Source organism: Anopheles aquasalis, chromosome 2 (assembly GCF_943734665.1).
Source record: "Anopheles aquasalis chromosome 2, idAnoAquaMG_Q_19, whole genome shotgun sequence".
In the NCBI taxonomy this organism is placed as follows: Eukaryota; Metazoa; Arthropoda; class Insecta; order Diptera; family Culicidae; genus Anopheles; species Anopheles aquasalis.
Genome location: NC_064877.1, coordinates 67,910,924 through 67,934,646, shown reverse-complemented (window position 1 = coordinate 67,934,646; position 23,723 = coordinate 67,910,924). Strand labels below are relative to the sequence as shown.

General features: G+C 45.2%; 3 protein-coding genes and 1 long non-coding RNA gene across 8 annotated transcripts in view; 3 read left to right on the top strand and 1 right to left on the bottom strand.

Moving 5' to 3' along the window:
* The window catches only part of LOC126572894 (semaphorin-1A), a 136,450-nt gene that overhangs the window by 29,606 nt on the left and 83,121 nt on the right, over nucleotides 1-23,723 (bottom strand). For all 5 annotated transcript variants that reach the window (XM_050232601.1, XM_050232603.1, XM_050232605.1 and 2 more), the window contains one exon: nucleotides 14,929-15,031. In XM_050232601.1, the coding sequence (XP_050088558.1) occupies nucleotides 14,929-15,031 (103 nt within the window). The remainder of the gene's footprint in view (nucleotides 1-14,928; nucleotides 15,032-23,723) is intronic.
* On the top strand, nucleotides 6,540-7,625 carry LOC126572895 (ficolin-1-like). Its single transcript, XM_050232607.1, has one exon. The coding sequence runs from the start codon at nucleotides 6,540-6,542 to the stop codon at nucleotides 7,623-7,625; it is 1,086 nt and encodes a 361-aa protein (XP_050088564.1).
* LOC126571594 (angiopoietin-related protein 1-like) lies at nucleotides 11,079-11,702 on the top strand. Its single transcript, XM_050230245.1, has one exon. It carries the CDS (start codon nucleotides 11,079-11,081, stop codon nucleotides 11,700-11,702), a length of 624 nt encoding a protein of 207 aa, XP_050086202.1.
* Nucleotides 18,792-19,995, top strand: LOC126572897 (uncharacterized). Its single transcript, XR_007607975.1, has 2 exons — nucleotides 18,792-18,874; nucleotides 19,095-19,995. It is a non-coding gene; the product is annotated as an uncharacterized LOC126572897 (long non-coding RNA).

Sequence of the window (23,723 nt, the reverse complement as noted above, 5' to 3'; positions counted from 1 at the left end):
TCGCTCACTGTGAAAAGCCCAAGCCTCTCTCTCTCTCTCTCGTGCGCGCGCTCGCTGCATGATTAATATGGCTCGGCTGGCCGTAAGCAAATTAAAGCCTGATTCACATGTGTCAAAGCCAGGGTGGTCCCTTTTCCCGCGGGGGGAACCAAGCGTTATTTGATCAATAATTTAGTTGAATTATTAATGGAGGTCTGATTCGGTGACCCCTTCCCTGGCGGCGTACGTGATACTCGACGCGGGAAGCTTGGCATCGAATCCCGATTCGGTCGAATGGTTGAATGGTTGACCAAGCGGATTGGGGGGAATGGGGGGGGGGGAAATTGTATTGATTTTCCCTGCCGGACATATTGCCATGCCAGTAGGGGTGGATAGGTGAAGCTGTATGACCATATGCGTTGCGAATCGTTGATTATGATCGACGAGAAAGCAAATGCACCCGGTGTACGGCGGTGGGATGATGCCCACATGCAGCATCGTGCATATGCATTGCTGATGAGAGATGAATCGCCTTTCGTCCGGCTACAGCATGCAAATCAATCCGTTCCATCCTGTGGGAGATTGGTATGACATTAAAAGCTAATGATGCAAGGTGCCTGGCGAGCCTTCGATTTGAAGCGGTCAAAGAGGATGTTCAAGATTGGATCCTTAAAAAAGGGATCTCACAGTAATTAACACACTAAAGGAAAATTAACTAAAGAGGTAGTGCTTGAAATATAATATTTAACCTACAGACTGATATGTTACAAAAAAAGGATCATATTTCAACAATTATCCCTTACAAAAAGACCCTTGAATGCATCGCATAATTAACCTTCCGATCGATGGGCGGTGTACTATTTCCCGGGCTGCCAGTTATTGTGCGGGCTTTGTGTCAAGAATCATATGTGCGTGAGTAATTTAATAGGAACTTCATCATTCGATGCCCAAGAGCCCGGACATTGTGCACGGATGCATGCAACCGTGGCCCAGACACGTGACAGACTGACAGCCGGGCGTAACACACAGAAGCATCGTCAGCACAAACAGAGAGGCCTTTATCGTCGACAGCAAAAACAAAAAAAAAAATACGGGAATTGTTTATGGTGAGAGCATAATGGGAATTTAATTTGCGACCGCAACGCCAACCGAATTCGATCGATTTTCAACCAGCTTTCCACCGCAATTCCGGCCACGTGAGGCGTGTGCTTCAGCAAACCGGAAAGGCGGAAGACGAGCAAACAAACGATTCCGTTCGGTTTCGGCTTCCGAGAGTGGGTAAAGATAGGCGGCAATACGCGGAACACGTGGATTACTTTTCACACCTGTAATATGCGTGTCCGGGAATCGATTTCGTTATTTGCTATAGCAAACATCATCATCATCGCTGCCGATCGAACGGTTCGAAGCAGCACTCGAAGTGGTGTAATCGATAAGAAACGTACAATTGAATGAAAAACCAAACTGAAAAGCCGATGAACCAACGCCAATGCGGGGGTTTTCGTCATCAGTGAGATAAGTTGCATCATCATCATGGTTGTTACCTCATTGAACTTTAAGCTGAGAGGGTTTTTTTTGGTGGCGACAATTTGAGGCTGTCCGCAAATCACGTGTCGCACTCTAATTGCCAAGAAGCGTGACTATGACTGATAAGATTGTAGACGAGCTCGGTAAGCTCATGGTGGAGCAACTGGGCTCTTGATAAGCGGCCAGACATGCTGTCGCCCCCGAAAACTGGCGAACAAAAAGAAAACACACGTACCGCGGACTGAAGCAACCGATTACCGAATGCGCAGTCCCCCCGGGCAGCACCGAATCACATTACTTCGTATCGATGCCAATATTTCATCAATTCATGTGATGGATTGTATCGATCGCTTACTTCTCCAGCCACCGTTTCTCTGTCACTCGACGACTGTCGACCTCAAATTTCATCTTTACGCCTGATCCGCAGCCGATACGGGGATAGGATCCTTTAATGCATCACGTACTACGCAATAGCACGGTTTTCATCAAACGTAATGCACGAAAGTACGTACGCCAGTCTGTCTGTTTAAAAATTTATTCAGGGTAATTCTCTCTGCCCATCTGAGAATCATACGAGAATGCCGTGTTACCGGCAGGGACGCAAATGGGGATTCGAATATCGACATGTCACACGCATGCCAACTAGTGCGGGATGGATGGTGAGCACAGTGGGGCTGTGATGTGGCTAAAAATGCCACAAAAGGATGAGTTTAAAAAGCAATAATCAATAGTTTTGGTTGACCTAATACAAATCTACAATGATGCTATTGCAAAAAGATTCTCTTTTGGGGGCTACCAAATGATCAACAACGATCAATCATTCTCCAAAAAACCTTCTAGTGTTATTTGAACGTTTTTAAAACCACATGAAAAACACCACGTTACTAAAGAAAATAACGCATTTAATCGTAAAAAAAAACTAATCTCACAAATTGTGGCCATCATCCTTGGCGCACTTGCTCCCACTGTCACAAAGGATCAGCTGGAATGTATCCACCGTGTAGAAGGACTTACGTAATGGTGCTCTTCCCTTACAGTGTCACAACCAAAATCAGACGTTCTGTTTTTTTTTTTGCTGAAAACTCGGATAAATTATATCCACACGTTACGCGAGGCCACCGTCGTGCTACTTGTCGAATGTCATGTTTTAGAACATCTACCTCTACCAAGGCGGAAACATCTTGGCTCTCTGCCTGCCTGGGCTGCTTGCCGGTCATGGGTCGTGGGTCGACTTTATCCTGGCCATCACAAATGATACACTTGCCACAAACACAGACACAGAAGAAGAGTGGAAAAAAACACAAACAAACAAGAACAGTGTCCGGAACGGAATAACCGGGGCGCTTTATCTTATGGCTGCACACATGATTTAACTTTTGGCAGCCTTCAGAACCAGAGAGTTGCGACGATGCGATGTGATGATGTAAACGATAAGCACAGCACCAGAGCACAGACCGTCAAGAGCACAAGAGCCGTCCCGGGCGTCGGGCGAATCTGGCAGCCGCATGATAAACTTTCGTCCCCAAAAACCCGGTGTCGGTGTGTGCGCGCGCCAGTGGGTCGTCGATCGATAAAGCTGCTGGTGAATGTTAGCAAATCCAATATCCGAGTCCGTACGGGAATGGTTTTGCACAACAATGGCAATATGTGAACCGGAGATCGGGGTAGATAGTGTTTTTTTTTTTTGTTATTCTCAAACACAAGAGAGAGAGAGAGAGAGAGAGAGGAAAACACTTGTTGACCAGCAGTAGCTGTTTTTATATTTTACGTTTACAAAGTTTATATTTTACGTGACTTCCGGTAGCAATCCGGTGAACGAAATCTCTAGCGCCATGGGACGCGAAATGTAGCCAATTAAACGGGGATTAAACTCAAATCGATCGATGAGCACCACGAAGGCATCCCGGGAGCGCGTTGAGCACCATCAGCCCGAAAGCTGTAAAGTCGACTTTAACTTTGACACATGTTTGCCGACATAAATTAGCATATCAGCAGGGTCACGGTTTGGGGGGGAGGGGGGGATGTGGGGTCTATGCTATCACCATGTCACAGTGCGTCCCCGGTGGCCAACCTGGAGGCACATTATAGAGAAGTTAGGTTATTAAATCCGACAGCTGTGCGCTGATCTTCATTCACATTTTCGGGGAACCGCTCATCACCGGTACCGGCGCCGTGTAAGCTGTCAAGCTGTTCCACGCCGATCTCACCAACGCCAAAAGCCACGAACGGTGGTGCTGTGAATGGTGTTGTCAAGGACGAGCAGGGCTTCCATCGCATGTCAATAATTACAAATAATTCAATAGTGTTTAACGAGAAAACTTTCCCATTATGCTGTGGCCGGGATTTTGGGAGCAAAAGGTTTACATAACTTGACGGTCGACGATAATGGTGGTAACAGAACACACCCCCACACACACCGCCACACCCACATGGTAAGGGATCGTGGAAGGAAACTTTTGGCACGCATGAAAGCACACCCCTTTCCCAACGATACGAAGGGATGGTTGTATGGATATTGTTATTTTGCGAGCATCTTTAGCAGCCATTCAGTTTTTCGATCATGCTTTCTACAAGTTTGAAGCAGGATTAAGGGTATCCGGTCGAGAAATGATCCATTCTCGAAATGAGCCGTAGAAGGAACAGGGACTGCTCAACACGTAAGCCAAGTTTTAATGTCAATTTTAGATATCATCATGTGGCCTGCAAGTTGTATGAAATCTAAATTTAAAGGTAAATAGACGACAGATCACCAAAATGTTTCGAAATTGGTCGCTAACATGTATAAGAATGAAGCATTCAACTGCAAGCGCTAGATTATGCCACTTCCCCGATAGCACGCTTCAAATGGCAAGGCAGAAGGATGAACTTTTCCGAAATTTCCATCCATCACATCTCCCAAATAATGCTGCATTGCGAACGCGGAAACTGCTGACGACAACTGGAAAATGTAGCCATTGCCAGTGGCCGCCACCACCACCACCACCATAAATCATGCTGTCACCGAAGACTATCGTCTTTCAATCGAATTCGAAACGATGTGAACTGCAAGACGGTGTGCGCGCCGTTTGCGTCTTGCCGAAAGTATTTGCGACGATGCAGCATTCGCCGACAGCAATCGGAGATCCACCGCTGCTTGTCAACGGATCCACTCTTTAGCCTTCATAAACTAAACTACATTTAATGATTAGCAAACAGTATAAATGCCCCAACGGAGCTACTAACATTTCTCTAAACAATCCACAAACACCTCACAGCGCCCGGTTTCTGGCGGTCTCGCTTAAACGCTGACCAACACCTCGTCGGTCTGTAGCGAACGGCAGAAGGTGAACGGTTCTTAACATATTTCCGCTACCGGGCGCACGACGAGCGTCTCTAGATGACAGCCTCATCAATCATGGTGACGACGACGACGAGCTACTTCTTCTTGAGTTATTTTCATTCCCATTTTCTGTTGCTTGCTTGCTCCCCGCAACCGAAAGCCAGCTGGAAAACTGTTTGCCAAGACGCTCGTCGAATGAAGAACCCCTTTTCCTCGGTATGGAAGAAACAACGGGAAAGGGGGGCACTCTAGTAGCACTAGAGCAGTATCTAAGAGCACAAAAAAACATGCTGCAGAAGCTTTTACCGGCATTCCCGTCCGTTTATCTCTTGGGCGACCTTAAAAGCGTTCGACACACGGACGGAGCTGTGGCAGTGGAAAGGGCGTCGTCGACGTGGTCGACAGGAGCCCCGTCATTAGTCTTTTCGGCTGACGATGATGACGATGCGATGACGATGCGATGACGAGTGAAGATAAAAGGGGTAAGCTACGCGCCGCGCTCCGTGGAGCAAAACAAAACGCGGAAAGAAAAAAAACAGGCGGAAAAACATACCCCTTTCCTCCACCTCTCTTGCTTTTCCGGCGGTTGCCAGCGTTTCAAGTGCAGACATTCGCTACCGTTGAGCTACCGTTGAGCCCGGTTGATGAATGTTCTAAATGATCTACTCTCTACTCCACTACTTTGCTGCTCCGAAATTCCAAATTGAAATTCTTCCGCAAATGGACAGCACATTTGAAATAATTTGTCATCATCGATCATCACACCCATGGATAACGGAAACGGAACGGACACGATATCGCGGTTCGGTGCCAGTTGTTTTCAGTGAGCGCCACATACGCAAGCGTGTTTTATGCAACCAACGGGAGACGATTATTATCAGATTTTGTAGGACACTAGCACTGTGCTTAAGTGGCGAGCCACTAACTGCGCTAAGTTTGACCCAATTCAGAATTGTTGAGCAACCTTATTGTGGCATGATTATCTCTACACCCGATACGAAACGAAATCTTCCTTCGACGTATCCTGACAATCCGTAAACGCGAAATTTGAACAGCTAACCATTTTTTTCCGCCAAACGAAATAATTTTCAACATCCACCGAAAACAATCCTGAAACGTCTTTTAGGTGCTACCAACATGTACGGTTTTACTGTTTTTATTAACTGGGGCTAATCATTCTTACGGCAATTTTCTTCTTACTCAAACCTCATTATTCCAATCCTCTACCCAAAATCAAACCCAAAAGCATCGAATTGATAACCCCGGCAGTGGCATAACACAGACAGCATCAAGTAAGTCCGCCAAAGCGTCACAAGTGAGCATTGCATAATGCGCAGCTTATCAAACGACAACAGCCCGGCCATCGAGGTTATCATGGCTGGCGGGGCCAATTTTGCGTTTTTGCAAAAAAAGTTGCGTTTTTGAGTTTTTGCAAAGAGAAAGAAAGGAAAAAGTGAGGTGATTATCACCCAAATAGAACACACATCCGACCTGCAGCTTCAAGCACGCGCTAGCATAGCATAGCAATTGGCTTAACAGACGGAAATTGCGCAAGTAACTAGCACAAAATTGTGATTGTGGTTCAAAATATATTTGCTCTCGATCGTTCCGTTCGTTTGAAACTCATTCCAAAGCATCCCGTCGAATCATTCGGAAGCATAATTTTGGTTTAACCTCCAAGTGATCTCGGTGTGTTAGAACGTGCGTTCGCGAAATGAAGCTGCGCGTTGTGTTGCTCGTCTTTTGTGCGGTTTTATCGGTAGACGCAAGTGGTGATGGTCTCGAGAGCAACGATGGTAATTCAACGGAAAAAGTGGAGGAAATCGGATGGAAATTGATCCTAACCAAGTTCGATGATGTCTCGAGCAAGCTACAGAATATAGAGGGCAAACTGCAGACATTGGAAGAGCAGACGAAGAAGACGGAAAGCATGCAATTGCAGTTGCAAAATATAGAAAACAAGCTGCAGAAAATAGAGAACGAGATCCATAAACAGCGCTCCAGCCAAAATGAAATGCTTGTAACGCTTCAGACCCCCGAAGATCATGTAGCTCTCAACGTCAGCGAGCAACAAAATCAAAACCAAGAGAAGCTCCACAGTGCGTTGCAGAACCTTGATCGAGATGTAGGACGGGTGCTACAAAATCAAAACAATGTTATACCGTCATCTTGCAAGGATATACTGTCTGTCTCGAATATCTCGGGAACATATATGATCCGCGTGAATACTGATAGTGAACCATTCAGAGTGTATTGCGAACAACAAGTGTACGATGGTGGATGGATCGTCATTCAGCACCGTTTTAACGGATCGCTGGACTTTTACCGTGACTGGAATGAGTATCGCGATGGGTTCGGTGATTTGGAAAATGAGTTTTGGTTAGGCTTGGAGAAAATTCATCAGATAACAAAGGCCCGTAAGCATGAGCTGATCGTCGAATTGAAGGACTTTGACGGAGAATACAAGTACGCTCGCTACGCTGCATTCGGAATAGGAAATGGGAGTGAGGAGTATGCCTTGAAGCATCTGGGAATGTATTATGATGGAACTGCAGGCCCTGGAATGTGGTTGAATAAAGGGATGAAGTTCTCGACAAAGGATCGCGATAACGATGAGCACAGCAGTGAACATTGTGCTCAAGTTCACGAAGGCGCCTGGTGGTATAATGCATGTTCCGATGCAAATTTAAATGGTCGTTACTTGAATGCCCAAAGTTATAAATCTATGATTTGGTATGATTTCGATGACGATAACCAAGGGTTGGCTTACTCAAGGATGATGATCCGGCAACTCGAATAATGCTTCCAGTTGGACCAATGTCGAAATCGAAAAAACAAATTGAATAATAATGAGGCCGAATAAAGCGCATTTCCTTTGATCAAATTCTAGTGTTTAAAATAAAGAGGCCTTTTGATTTCACTTTACCACACCTATCATTTATCCGAACAACATATTTCTGACATTCGACTCGAAGGTAATGTACGCGGATTTTGTTTTATTTTTCTCGTATAAAAGGCTCGGCTCGGTACCGATGATCATGCAACGAAGATCAATTCGTTGCCCGGAGATCAAGCAAATACTCTGATAATAGTCCTGGTCACTCGGGATTGAACTATACTTTGAAAAATTGTTCTCAACGATTTTATTCATCACGCTTTTCCACTTTCTCTTGTTGAACCCCTAGCCAGACGATCTTAGCTCGCTTTGGACACTTTTCTGCTGCTGGTAGTACTTTTATCATGAGCACGTGGCTTGCTTCACCATCAAAGCCATAGTATGACGCGTTACTCACGGTCGCCGAAACTCGTTTTGATTAAAGGTACCAGAAAATATGATATTCATCGCCGCCACCATCATTATTTAGGACGAACTGCTACTATTACAGCTGTTGGTTGGTGTGAAAACTGTACGTTTGATTCAAAAGAGAGCGACATTTTGTTAAACTTTTTCTCAGGTTCCAGCCACGATCTCATACAAAGTCCGCTGCTGGTGCCGCTGGCTGGCTCATAACACGGAATGAAGATGGACCATGCGTCCGTTCAAGCTAGATGTTGTGACTGAATCGGTTTATCGGCTATGCTGTGTCATATTTATTTATTGTCAATTTTGATAACGTCTCGTCCTACGCCCAAAGCGCCAGCTGGTTGAGACGAGTCCGTTGAGGAAGATTCTTTCGGACAAAAGTCCCCGATTTCGAGAACGAGTTGACAGTCATTGCACACATTGTTCCTGCTGTTCGCCGTTACGATTGTTACGATTTTTCCTCATTACAGAAACACTATCCAGTGCCGGAAGATGTTGCTCTGCCAAAAAATTTGCCACTACCAAAAAAAAACGCTTCCATGCTTCCAACATGTACAATTTTACTGTTTTTAACGCTGTCTGACGCCATAATTCTAATCATTCTTACGGCTTAAACCTGAGTACGGCACGGTTCGGCAATTCTCTTCTTCATCAAATCTCATTACTCCAATCCGTCTCTACCCAAAATCAAACTCACAAGAATCGAATTGATAACCCCAGCAGTGGCATAACACAGACCGAGACACCCGGGCACCTAGGTTATCATGGCTGGCGCGGCCAATTTGGCGTTCATCAGTCGAGAGTTTTTGCAAAAAAAACAACCAAGAGATTAACAGCCGAGGACAGGAAGTGCTTGCTCATCGCCCATATAGAACACACATCCGACTAGCAGCTTCAAACTTGCGCTAGCACAGCATAAAAAATGGCTTATCACACGGAGATTGCGCAAGTAACTAGCACAAAATTGTGATTGTGGTTCAAAATATGTTTGCTCTCGATCGTTCCGTTCGTTTGAAACTCATTCCAAAGCATCCCGCCGAATCATTCGGAAGCATAATTTTGGTTTAACTTCCAACTGATCTCGGTGTGTTACAACGTACGTTCGCGAAATGAAGCTGCGCGTTGTGTTGATTGTGTTTTGTGCGGTTTTATCGGTAGACGCAGGTGGTGATGGTCTCGAGAGCAACGATGGTAATTCATCATAACCATTTTGTTTTGGCTAGAGTACTGTTGATGGATCTCGTTCTCTATTTGATGATATAGCCCTCAACGTCAGCGACCTAAACAAACGAAACCACGATATTATCCCGTCATCTTGCAAGGATATACAGTGGTAGACATTCGTATAGCCGCAGGTAGTTTTTTCGAGTTTTTTTCTCGTTTCTCTCAAACTAGCCGATCTTTTTTCATTTGGAATAATACAAAAGGTTTATTTTATCGTTGTTTACAACACATATTGACGAAAAACGTGTAGGACTTGTTTTCGAGAAAATATGAGAAAATTTTCAAATTTCACATGGACATTCGTATAGCCGCACCTTATGAAAAACATATTTTTCAAATAGTTTTTACGAAGCAATCTGCAAGTTGGTATTTTTTATTACTGCCTACATTTCTAACAAATCCAAAACTATAATTTGCCATGGGTTCCGATAAGATTTAATGGGTTTGCTATTCAATTTAAGTGCAACAGTCGTCAATGACCTGACCTAAACTTGAAATATTTTTATTTTACCGATTTTTTTAAGAAATCAATCCAAATAAAAACCAAAACGCTTTTTTATGTAATTGCAATATGAAATGCATACTACACACTTGGATAAAGGGATATTTTTGTCTCCAAACCATGCATTCAATTGTTGGTGAAAATTAATTGATATGTTATTGTGCTGTAATAAAAGGCTTCAATCCCCGATAGATGAATAAAAATGTCTTGCAAAGGCTCTGTTTACATCCCTGAATACATTTGAGTTGAAATTTAAAAAATGGAAAGCTGTACGTGATAAGAAAGTTACAGCAAACATCAAACCCTCACCAACGATTTTTTGCTTTGACTTTCGATGTGGTATGGTGGGTCACTCATGGTTCAAATCATGCTAATATCGGCTCTATCCATCCAAATTATCAAGAAATTACTTATTTGCTTTGAAAAGAACTTCATTTTGCTTTTATTTTACCTACGTTACCAAATTTAGGGTAAATGAGCCGGTGGTCGTTTTGGGCATTAATCAACTTTGGCTTTGCTTTGAGTTTTCTCCCAATTTTATGATTTGTTTATGATCCGTTATGTATAAAATACGTCTGGTTATTACTGGTCCATCCATAGTTCCTTTAAATTGCCCAAAAGGTTGCCAATTTCTGGCTGATTCATGCTAAAACTGACTTTTTGTCCCTTAGGAAACTATTTTCATCGTTTTCGATAGAGGCTTAACCATCCTTTTGGATATTTTCCGTAGGAAATTATGGATGGATTTCTTATACCTACCGATTATTGAAACAACAGAGCGATTAGATTTGCAGTTTATCAAAAATAGCTTGATTTTTTGTCATTTTTTATTTATTTGTAAGTTACCCTGGGCGCATTATTTAAAAAAAAAATTAAAAGCCAGGGTGTTATCAAAAAGAGCATTTCTAAAGCTTAAAATAATCTAGAATAGTTCTACTATTGAACAAAAAATACAACCATTAAATACGTGTTAACGAATTTTGCGGAGTATGTTTTTTCTTTCACTGCGGCTATACGAATGTCCATTTTAAAACAGCTGCAATCTGACGATTACTCACATTTTGACACATAGCACTCACAATTACCCACGTATCTAAACCAAATTTTACATGTATACTAGTCACATGTGTAGTAACACAATAAAAGTTTGATACCGTCAAAAAATGCATCCGTTTGTAATTGATTGCCGTTTTACTCCTGAGCCTCTAGGTGCGGCTATACGAATGTCTACCACCGTACTGTCTTCATCGTATGTCTCGGGAACATATATGATCCGCGTGAATACTGATAGTGAACCATTCAAAGTGTATTGCGAACAACAAGCGTACGGAGGAGGATGGATCGTGATCCAACACCGTTTTAACGGATCGCTGGACTTTTACCGTGGCTGGAAGGAGTTCCGCGACGGGTTCGGCGATTTGGACAACGAGTTTTGGTTGGGCTTGGAGAAAATTCATCAGCTAACGACGGCTCGTAAGCATGAGCTGATCGTCGAATTGAAGGACTTTGATGGAGAATACAAGAGGGCTCGGTACGAAGCAATCGAAATCGGAAATGAGAGAGAAGAGTACGTTCTGAATCTGGGATTGTATCATGGAACTGCAGGCCATGGAATGTGGTTGAATAAAGGGATGAAGTTCTCGACAAAGGATCGCGATAATGATGAGGACAGCGATGCACATTGCGCACAAATCCACGAAGGCGGTTGGTGGTATAAGGCCTGTACCGACGCAAATTTAAATGGCCGGTACTTGAATGCTAAGAATGATAAATCAATGTTTTGGTATGATTTCGATGACAACAATCAAGGGTTGGCTTACTCAAGGATGATGATCCGGCCGAACTAATAATGCTCACAGTTGGACCAATGTCGAATAATAACGAGGCAGAATAAAGCGCATTTCCTTCGAGTGTTTGAAATAAAGAGGCCTTTTAATTTTACTTTACCAAACCTATCATTTATCCGAACAACATATTTCTGACATTCGACTCGAAGGTAATGTACGCTTATCTTGTTTTATTTTTTCCGTATAAAATGCTCGGTTCGCACCGATGATCGTGCAACAAACATCAATTCGTTGAAAGGAGATCACGCAGATACTCTTATACTATTCCTGGTCACTGGGGCTTGCTACACAGTGAGAATTTGTTCTAAACGATTTCATTCACTATCCTTTTCCATTTCCTTTCCTTTACCTTTTCCGTTCCAGCCACGATCTCATAAAAAAGCCGTTGCTAGTGCCGCTGGCTGGTTTTAAAATGATGTTGTGGCTGAATCGGTTTCTCCAGCAGCATGAGATGTGCGAAGCGCACCAGTTAGCCAATCATTGTGCCTTCCTCCTACCGGCTATGCTGTGTCATATTTATTTATTGTTCATTTTGATAACGTCTCGCCCTGCGCCCAAAGCGCCAGCTGGTTGAGACGAGTCTGATGAGAAGGATTCTTTCGGACAAAAGTCCCTGATTTCCAGTCAGTGAGTCAGTGTCAGGGCGAACCTACACACGGTCAGCGGAACAGTCTAATCAAGATGTGCAATGACCGTTTGTGATCAACTTTAGCTTATGATTGAGCACATAGTTGAGTCACTTGTTTGGTGCGATTGTGATAGGCAATCGTGATGTAATCGTTTTGATATTTTCCTACAAGTTTCTACACTTAAACTGTGAAGCACTTAAGCAATGAAACGATAACATAAACGACATCTCTGTATCGTACACTCGGATTTCTTAGTAAGAGGAAAAATATGTTTTTCTCAAGGGCCGTTTTAATTCATAAAGCATTCAATTATTAATAACCCGGTCAAGCGCTGGCTTCTTCGAACGATATTGATTGCAAAGAACGGTGATGTAGAAAGGGAGCAAAGATCGCACAGGAACCAATCAAGTATGATAAAACTGTCCTTTAATTACGAATTTTATCGATTACAATATTATTACCACTGGTTACTAAACATATTATCAACTATTGTGCAAGCATAGAATTCCCTGGAACTACAGACAATATTTCAAAATTTATTAATCGGTTCTAGTCAGCAACTCATAAACCATACACTCTGGTGCATCAAAATGAACATGACACAACCCCAAGCACAACACAAAAGACACCGGATTAGATGTGACATATTTTCCAAAGGATTTCGAAAGCCCCTTCCCTGGAGGCTTCCCACTCTAATTCCGTTCGTCCCAGGCTGGCTGACTGGTTGGTTAGTTGGCGTGACATGGCCTAGCGATGGAACTGAAAGAGTAATTATTGCCCAGGATCACCCCGAGAGCTTTCATCTCAAACGCATCATCAGAAATACAATGTCACATTCAATGTCTGATTGGGCCGATATCGGGTCGGCTCCGATGGCCCCCTAAATCATCCATTCCGACGATCTAACGGCCACGTTGCGTGATAGATAGAGTTTGGAGCACATGCTCGCATACGCAAAGGACACTTGATACGGCGAGCGGAAGCGAAAGCATTCCAATTGCATTCCTGCACCATTTGCTTTGTCAAAATCGTCGCAATCGGTACTCGGCTCGGTGCCGTATCACGGTCGGACGGTCTGTCTATTGCCGTTTCCAAGCGGAAGAAGCGAGTACGGATCATTGGTGCACCAGGATAATCCGGCGTAGACTCTCGTGCACGTGAAAATGCAGAAGAATAGTTAATGGTGTGAAGCGAGTATTTTCGGACCGGAAGGCGTACCATCACCGTAGTTCGAGGAATGACTCAGCTTTGGCTCGCTGGATAACGGGTTGGATCTTTGATTTGGGGAATGATTTCCTCGTTTTCTGTGGAGAAAGAACCGAGAAGCATCCGGTTCCACTATCCATCGGTGGATTTTATGCAAAAACGAAAGAGTTGTGCACAGAATTTGTTCCCAATAAATGGCATTATAAGCATGAATTAATGTGAGCAACCTCACTAAAATAATAAACATTTATTATCCGCCAATGTCAAAAGACACTTTGCCTTCACAAAAAACACTTGGATTTTCCCCATTTTTATCCAATTCTCCCCCGAACAATCGCATGAAGCGGTGTTTCATAAATGCATTATCCCGAATTCATCATTCTCTCTGATCAATCAGCCCTATCGCCACGCTCCTCTCTTCAGCGCCAGGGGCAAGAAAGTAGTGGCGCCGTGAGGCGAGAAAAGGAAATGTTGATTTTCCACTGCAGCACAGCGCCGCCCTTTGCACGGTACGATTGCCAATCGGATGTGCAAACATTGTTGGACGAAGGAGCAAATTGCATTATTATGCTAGCGTGTGCCCCTCGCTCCGTACAGACAAAAGCAAAAAGTTCTTCTTGCCCTAGCACCAGACACAGACAAAGACACGCACGCACGCGCCAATCAGCGTCACAAAGCAGCCAATATGGTAGAGGAACAGCCCGTCCGGGTTTCCATTTCGGAACCAATCCAATCAAAGTTCGCTCCCACTCGCCACGCTCTGAATCCACCGGAGCCCGATGTACCGAAAGATAAGGGATCGAAGGATGCATGCTTATGCATCCAGAGCATTATGTTTCAAGAGATCAGAACCAACGTTACAGTCACATGAATTATCTACTCGGGATGCCCGAACGGGAACGAAACGCAACACATATTTCCTCGATTCCTACCGGCATAAATTAATGTCAGCTATCGGATGCACCGAGCGACGGGGGGGAGATATTAATTTCCATTTTATGTACCCTCCACCTACCAACCGTCAACCGGCAGCACACCAAGTCCGTTACGGTGAACGAACTTCTACCACAAGCGACGATTGTCGCTTTGAAGGCCTGAAAGTCAGCCGGGGGGAGCCTTTAGCCCTTTTGAACTATAAATTGAAATCGAAAAAATCCGTTCGACCTAACGGCAACGAAAGCGATAACGTAGCCCACACCCACCACAGGCATGCATGTTCCGTGGCCCTCATGGCAAACGGAACCTCGCTAGAACATGCGCTGGCGTTCGATTCGTTCGAACAGAACGACCATCGGCATCCCTCTCCGGTCGCCACACCCGCGCGAACGGCTCGGCGGTGAAAGAAGAAAAGGTGAAAGTGAATATATTATCGAACGTAAGGTATCACTCACCGGGCGCCCACGAGCAGATTGTTGGTGTTGGGATCGCGCAGCACCAGCTTGAAGTAGTCGCTCGTCGATTCGTTCCCCTGGAACCTCAGGTACTCCTTATCCGCTGTGAACGAGAAGAGAACGGAGAGGGGAAAAAAACGAACAGAAATTAATAACGACCGACGAGACGATGGAGAAGCAAAAAAAAAAAGGAACAGGCTAGAACACACGTCAGCTATGCTCGCCACAGCTCGGCATTGGGAGCTCGATTTTTCATTTCATACCGCGAGCCACGTTAACAACACATCGTTTCTATCCTTCCGTAACCAGCCTCCGATAGTAGAGATGCATCCACAGCTTGACCGAAACGAACCTTTAAAGCTTAAAGCAAACCCTTCTTTAATCGTAGCGTACATGCCAACATAAACACATAATGCCCACCACTGATTATGATCAAAAGAGCAGCAAACATCAAAGTGAAACGCGGAGTAAATAGTGATTGCACAGCAAGTTCCGGGCAACACATTCTTTCGACAACGCTCATGGTGCGCGCGCGTTCTTGAGTGGGAATCGTATCGGGCTCCCCAAAATGAAGGTGCATCCGTCTTGTTGTGCCAATACATTCCAAACACCGGGATTGCGGGCCATTTGTGCTGCCTTGAAGAAGAGAGCCGAAGGATGGAGAAGTGATTGCATAAACAGTCTCTCTTGGCAAGGTGGTAAACGATCGGTAATTTATCAGCGGTGTAGTACACTGTTAGTTCTACGTTCTACGGTGCGCCATGTTTGCTTTCTCCTGTCGCTCTCTCTCACACACTATTAGTCCTTAGTTGAAGCTTGTCGGAGGTCGCCAGCGATTCCTGGCTGTTGCCCAAGCAAAGTATGCAAACAAGCAGCAGCAGACATGGTCCTGAAATGTTCTAGTTGATGATGCTGGCCTATGCTGGAGCGATGGAGCGTAACACTACCATGCCAAACCAAACCAAACCAATCCGTGTCAAGGATGTTAAAGAATGTGGCACCTAAAATGCTATCACAGGTAGATAGAGGTGTACCAGGTTGAGCGGTAGCGGTATAATAAATGAACAGGTCTGTTCGTTTTCGGCAGAAACATTCCCTCGATGTTCCATTTCTTATTTAAAGAAACAGCGAGATGAATGATTCTACCAATGGAGAACCATTACAACACTAGAATGGTAATTGTCAACCATTTTTTCTTCTTAAATGTAAAAAAATACGGAAGGCAGGGGCTAAAATTAAACTTTTATCATTTACTATCGTTTCCATGCTATATTTTTTCCCAATTTTATGGCAATATTTCGAACCAAATTTCATTCACCATCATCGCCTATCACCCAACAGGAGAAACACAAAATCCAACCAACAAGATACTTAACCTCCAGTAGAATGCTCTCCAAAAAAAAAAAACAGCAAAAAGTTGGATGAAGCGCACAGCAACTGGAGCGAAACGATCGATTCCTCCTCCCGCCGAACAGGATCAAGGGTTCTCCACTTGAACCTTGCCCGTTGAGCTCGTTTACCACCGACACACCTCACAAACACATACACACCGGACGATTGGGGGAGGGAGGTTATGGGCACCACCGGAAAGGATTTCATTTTTCGCCTTATTTAATGCTTTAATCGTTTTCGGTTCTCGATTGCCTTCGATGAAACGGCCCAGTGTGGGGGGGGGGGGGGGTGGGGGTGGGTTGGTGGTTTCGATCAGATTCCTCCCACCCTCCCAGCTGCTCCTGCTGCTCATCCACTTAATGGCGCTTTGTACATGCTGCTACTACTTGTGAGTTTATCGAAATTCAAGCGTTCACACTTTCGTTAAGTACTTTCACCGGCCATTGAAGCGACCAAAGCGCTATTGAGTGTTTGGGACGTTTCATTGCGTTTGCGAAATGTTCTGGCATGTGCCTCAGTTGTGCGTCGTGATGCTTAATGCATTCGGATATCGTGACACGAGATTGCAGCAGGTTAGAGTGTAACGAAAACACGGCGTCAAACAAACAAAGTATCTTTGTTTCATCTAATTGGTATCAGTACTGTGCGGAAGTGAATGAATCACATTTCCAATCCAATACCGAGAAGGGGCACATCAATTTCAATCCTCGATTGCATAAACACGGTGCAGCATGGAGTGCAGCATTGCTGTGGTGCTAAAAGAACTTTCCATTCCTCATCATTTCTTCCCTTCATAGCACCTTGAAGCATCGCTTGTTAACCTGCCTCACATCCGACACAGAAAGATGATACTGGCATGTTCATTAGAGGCCGCTCCAAGGTATCATAGCTAACCGAGAAAAGGGTGCGAAAACCCGGATGTGGAATGCTGGATGTACAGCCAGTGTTGTCTCCATACCTGGTAGCGCGCGCTATCGACCCAAGACAGTCGTAGTCGAGGCTGGAACATCCTATTCCTATTGCTCCAATCTGGCCGAACGTCTCGCTGCATGGCTGCTATCCAACCTTGATTTATGCGTAAGAGCATGAATAATTGAAAACCGGGTGCCCTAAATTAATGATATCGAGCCCGGAACAGTCATGTTTGGTGCCGGTAAATCAACCTTGCATGATGAAGTGGCAAGCATTAGGCTGGTGCGATCGTACATTCCATCTCGAGTGAAACGTTCAGAGAGCGAAGCATGGATTTTACAATCATGTAAAGGGCAACATTTAAGAACCCAACCCGAATGGGTTTCCATATCTTTCCATGAGATACGACGCTTTCAATTAAGCGATCGCAAGGTGGCATCACATTCTAACAACGATATCGCTATTCGCCAAGGTCGTTCCCGGGGTGGCGAAATTTGAAATTCCGACGAAAGCAAACGAAAGCACCCTCAAGGCCACCTCTGGGGAGAGAGAGAGAGAAAGTCTGGTCGCGACGTTAGGTGAACAAAACAGAAAATCCCCAGCATCGTCGCGGATGATTCATCTCCCCCCGCGCGGCGTTCGATTCGTTGACCTCAATTCTTCGCGGTGTCTGGCGGCGGTGTAAATGAACCGCGAAGATGATGATGCTGACGTTTTCTAAGCACCACGGCCCCACACGCACACACCTGTACGCTCCTCCGAATACCGTTGGTGTCGGTGAAATGAGAAAGAATGTTCTGGCGGAACGGAATTCGATCATGAAGCGCAAAGAACAGCATGACGTTCCCGACCACCGAACTGGGTGCACTTGAACGATGCAACGCGTTCATTGGCCTACGTTGATGTAATTGTTTTTTTTTTTCCTGCTCATCTCACCTTCGGTCGCGTGAGCATGATAAGAGCAAGAGTTCCGTAAACAAAGCCGATCGGTGCGACAAAAGGCACGACCCGCATTGGTCTGGGGAGGGCTGTATGCGTGGCCATTGTTTGGGGAACCACATGCGTGTACAGTATGTTCAGTGTGTGCGTTAAGTCGATTGCGCATGCGCAAACCCCTTTCGCATGACGATAAAACCGGTCTACAGTAGCGGGCATTGGATCAAAAACATCATCGCATGCAACCAACAATCGTATCTAAAATGCATTTCTTATATTCCCTTTGCTGTATTATTTGATTAATGATTGTCAATGATACACAAATATATATAATATGAGCAAATAATATAATATAAGCAAAAAAGGCAATAATTTCTTCAGTTATAGCTTGATTCTAACTCACACATTAACCGTAAACATATCATCGATAACAGGTGACAGCTAAGAGAGCTGCGAATGTGATAAGAATCGAACCGCGCGCCCCCATCAAGCGATGTGCCAGCCCCCTTTCAACCGGGACTGTAAATGTGTCACCCCTTTAATGAACACCACTACAGCGGTACTAAGCCGGCTCGAAAGCACATACGAATACACGCTTAGTACCCATTCGCATGAGCCGATCACCTGCGTGAAGAGAGCGATCTGCGCGTCCGACTGCGAATAGTCGTTTACGAACCACCATCCGCGAAAGAACATGGGAACAGAGGTAAGTAGCGCAGCATGAATCATGTTGAAACGTGTTCGATCCTGTCCGAGACCGGCCCACCAGTGACGTTGTGTGACCGCGCCGCTGAAACCTGATTCCTCTGGAGCTGCGTTTTGCGCGTGAAACAGTGCAATGAGTGATGTGTGCCGTGATGTTTCGCAGATTAATCTGATGCAATCCTTTTCTTTTTTGTCAATTCCATGCTGGCCCCCTCGATTAGCCCAACAACCAGCGCCCAAAAACGTACAGACGACTATTTCGTCCCGGTTGTGCTCCGCCACCGGACGTGGACCGTGAATCAGCGCCAGGTTGAAGGAGAACCCAGTTGACCACCAAAACCGCAGCGATACCAAGCCCCCAAAACAATCTGACAAACGAAAGTGAAAAGGCAGAGAATCTGGAAGGTACAGTGAGAGAGCGACGAGTAATACGATCAGCTGAAGGCTACGATTCCCCGATACGGATACGGATACGGATACGGATTTTCGAAACGAACCGCTACACAAACCATGGCCCTCCCCAAGCAAGCGATCGACGTGATGAATGCGACGGGCTGCAAGAGCTGCCGCAAGCTGGCAATATTTATTTATGTCATCTGGCTGGAAATAGTGTCCGTGTTGCTTGTGCAGTGCATCTTGGGCCAATTGGGCCCGCAAACGGATAACTTCAAGCGGAAGAAACGGTGCCGAGGACCGCCGTTCTGAATGCCATTGCGGGACGACGATATCGTCGAGTACCTTTTGGTGTTCTTTTAACGGAACTGATAGAATGGTGCGGTTAGTAAGGAGGAGCCGATGTTAGTGGCCTCTATTTTATGCCTAGCATAAGACACCTAACATTTAGAGACTGAGGACGTATATCTTAATTTTCAATGTCGAAGAATGAAGAGAACCGTTTATTTACATTTCGAAAAATGGGGAGAAAAAATCTTAAATCCAATTGTAAGAGACTATCAACATCGAAGACCTTGATTCCGATCTTGCCCATAAATCAAGATCCTTTCCCTTTGACTGCCTATCTTATGTAATATTTACACTAAGTTTACAGTGATCGCTGATTTTGGATTGATGTAATCAAGACATTTGATGTAATAAAAGCAATGTAAATGATACGCAACATGATGTAAGGCTCAAAATTGTTATCATAACGCTTAAGCTTATCACCCCACCCGGTGCACCAGACAACCTAGTGCCGTTCTGGTTCGCTGTGTTTGGTTCACGAATCAAAACAAACCATTACGCAACTTGTATGTCAACAGTGGCAGAATCAAGAATTTTCAGGAAACTTGAAATCAGCAATATCAGGTGATGATATTTATCAATAATAGGTAAGTTTGCTCTCTATTTCTCCCTTTTTTTATTTTTCATGAAAGTATATTATGATTTTTATTATGGTTTACTTTAGTAACTTTTTTGTCTAATAGCTGTCCGATTTTAAGAACCATGCGTCTGTAGGTCATGTGTTTTCCTGTTTTCGCATATTTTCACATTGTTTTTACGGTTCCCGTTTTGAAGGAGTTGAATCATTTTTTTGCGTATCGGAAATCTTTTTACAAATCAGAATTATCTGATTGTATAATTTAATTGTTCTTTAAGCTTTAAGAACATTAACAGATCGACGTAACATTTCAACTCTGGCTGGCGATCTGGCAAAGTCGCAATAACCTCATTGATAACGATTTCATCATACAAATGAGGGTATAACTTTGACATCGGACCCACCTTTTATGGAGCCACTGATATCGGTTCGCATTCGCGAGAAATACATTGTTACGTCAAGCTTATCCCACACGCGGTAATGCTCTCATCATTTCGTCATTTCCATGTGCAGGCGTTACGTAAAACATTACTCGGGATTCACTGATAAAGACAGCCAAACACCGGGCCAGAACTGTTCCGGAGATCCGCCGGGTGGTTTAAGAATAACACAATCTTCCCGGAAAGGACGATCCCTTCACCGGAACTGTTCCTGTTCCTTTTTCATTACACCCACAGCGCAGGACACGGAAGGATGTGCGTCTCGGTCGCTCTAGGTCTCGGTTTCGGCCTTTCGCACCGAGTGACGTACCGTGACGCGATGGTGTTTGAGGTGAATAAATTTGAATAAAATTAATTAAACTCGAATCATAATCATTACGAAACAATGGCGCCCAAAATTACCCTCATATCTCGAGGGGTTCGGGGTGCGAGCGTGCGAAAAGCTCCTGTTAACGGCACTATAGTTAACAACCCCCCGTCCTCACCTCACCACCCCACCACCGATGATTGTGGTCCGGGCACCGAGACAAATGACAAGTACGCACTGTCGCGCATCATGACGGTCGCCGTCCATGGCAGCCAACCCTGGCGGTCGCCATCATCCTGGCCTGATGTCGATGGCTGTGCCACCGTCTGCGTTCCTGCGAGCTGCGATAGACCGAGGGCCCGAGAGCCAGACAAAGCATCGAAAACGGATGATGATTATGATTATGATGCGGGCCGGGCTGAGGAGCGCATAGACCGTCTCCGCCGTTTCCGTAATGCCTTTTTCCTCCTCGTGCCAGCCAGCGAGCCATCAATCCACCATCGTTGCTGCATTCCTGTCGGCCTGTCCTGGCCCTTCTAAGCCTTTTTGACTGGTCCCCCCGGGGGAATCGACGGGTGAAAAGAGTGAAAGTACGTGAGCACGGAGGAGGGAACGGAAATAAAACTGATGATTATGCTCCGACAGTGCTGACAGCTCTCACCGGGACCAGCTCACCCAGCCACGCGCCACCGTCATTCGCTGTCGTTCGTTACTAATGGTCGGGATGATCATCCTTTCCGGACCAACAACCGGACCACCCTGGTCCAGCATCCCAATTCCACCCTTTTTTCGATTCGAATCCACTGCTGGTGCATTCGCTGGCAGAATCCCGGACACACGGACACGCACATACTCGCATACACGAGTGGAATGCGCGGTGGCCGCAGGGATTTAACGATTTAAAATATTCAACGCGCCTCTGTGAGCCAGTGTACGCGAGGACGAAGCGTTAGTGTATATAGGGACGGAAAGTCACCGACTATGAAGCCAACGGTAAGCTTTCTCATTGGCAGAAAGGATTAAGCTAAGCTCGGCTCGGCGAAGTAGCCCGGCTCTACAGTGGCGTTCGTTGGTCCTGTCCACTCCACTTTGTCCAATCCACGAAGCAGAGCCCAGTTGGGTTGCCTGCTGCGATGCGATGCGTAGCGACAATGGTTCGCTCTCTCTCTCTGCTGTTCGTCGTTTGCTCACTGAATCAATTCGATTCTGATACGCAAATCCCGGGTACCGGGTGCTAGGGGATGCTGTACGAATTAGGATCAGCGGCCACCTCAAAAAAGGGGTGCATGGCTAATGCCACAAAGTGCCAGTGCGTGAGTGTTTCTGAGGGTGTGAGAGAGAGAGAGTGAAACATCTGAATGCGCTCTGTTTGCTTAAAAATAATAAAACATCCCCACCAGACGGACAATGCGAAAGACAAACAGAGATGGTAGCACGCGAGAAAGAAGGAAGACAGCTAGAAAAAGAGAAAGAAAGAGAGAAAAAGAGGGTGTGTGTCCTTGTCAGCACGAGAGGGAAAGGTTATTGTCCGCTACTCGGAGGGTGAATGGCCGCAAAATAATGTCTTCCTTCCCTTCTTCGACCGGCGACCCCTTCTTGTTTGTTGTCGCTATTGTTGCGAGCGGCCAAAGGCAGGACGAGATTCGGAGGACGACGAAGGACTGCACCCTTGGACGACTTCACGACGGTGTAATTGATTGCACGCAGGCCAACGAAGGGGACCATTGTGATACATTTATGACCGTGTCATGTTTACAGTAGTTTGCACATTTGTCACAATGATTTTTTGCGATATTTTGTTTTTTTTTTTATCGATCCCCTGGGGTGATCGCTTGGATTGTGTTCGAGATTGAACCGTCAAGTTGTTTTAAGTGGCCGAAGCTATTGTACACGAATTGTAAAAAGAATTCGTCAAACAACGCGAGGAAAAGCTAACATGAAAACACCATCAGATCAGATCAGTTGCTAAGTTACCAAAATCTTAATAATTCGTTTCACTAAAGCGCATTCAAGTCTCTCAGAGGAGTTGCTCGTCGCCGGTCATTCTTTTAAATATCATAAAGTCACAAGAATTTCTAATGCTGCATTAGGTTTTATATACACAAAAAAAAATGAAAAAGTATTCTGTTCATCTTTTAAGTATCCTTTTCCATCGCGGAACGGAACCGTTATCCCTCATGTCATAACGAATTGTTTAAGCTGCAGACTCCCTCATACTACACAAAAAAAAAACACAATATATTCGCCCGAAAGAAATCCGCTTTAAATCCGAAAAAACTACAATCAGAAAGCCAGAACACAATGCCAGAGCAAACCACAAACGCCCCCCATTTGCCACCCTCTTTCGCTCTCTCTCTCCCTGCAGTGCCATTTCCGTGAGGCCGATTTATCTCGCGAGACAATTTAAAATCCTTCCATTATCTTTTAGAACTCACTCAATCGTATCGGATCAGGGGGAAGAAGAGGGCCAGGAGGAACGATTGTACCACTGTTCGGTGTGAAATCCCACTGGCCAGTTTTGGGGGGGGGGGGGGGGGGGGTAGCCAACGCTAGCACCACTGTGTGCAGCTGTTGTATCCGCCATTAGTGGTGGCTTTAAACCGTTCGATGTTTTCACCCAACAGAGCTCGTCCGGATGCTCTCCGCAAAGGATTATCTATCAACCGGAAATGGAACTACACACAGAGCGGGCCCGGGTTAGCAAACAGTAGCAAGTTGTTCGCTGCGTGGAGGTGGTGCGGAAGAGCAAGAACTCTACCGAGACACTCCATAAAACCCGTAGCGA

Coding starts and splice junctions, on each gene's coding strand:
- LOC126571594 (XM_050230245.1), top strand. CDS start 11,079: ATGTCTACCACCGTACTGTCTTCATCGTATGTCTCGGGAACATATATG.
- LOC126572895 (XM_050232607.1), top strand. CDS start 6,540: ATGAAGCTGCGCGTTGTGTTGCTCGTCTTTTGTGCGGTTTTATCGGTA.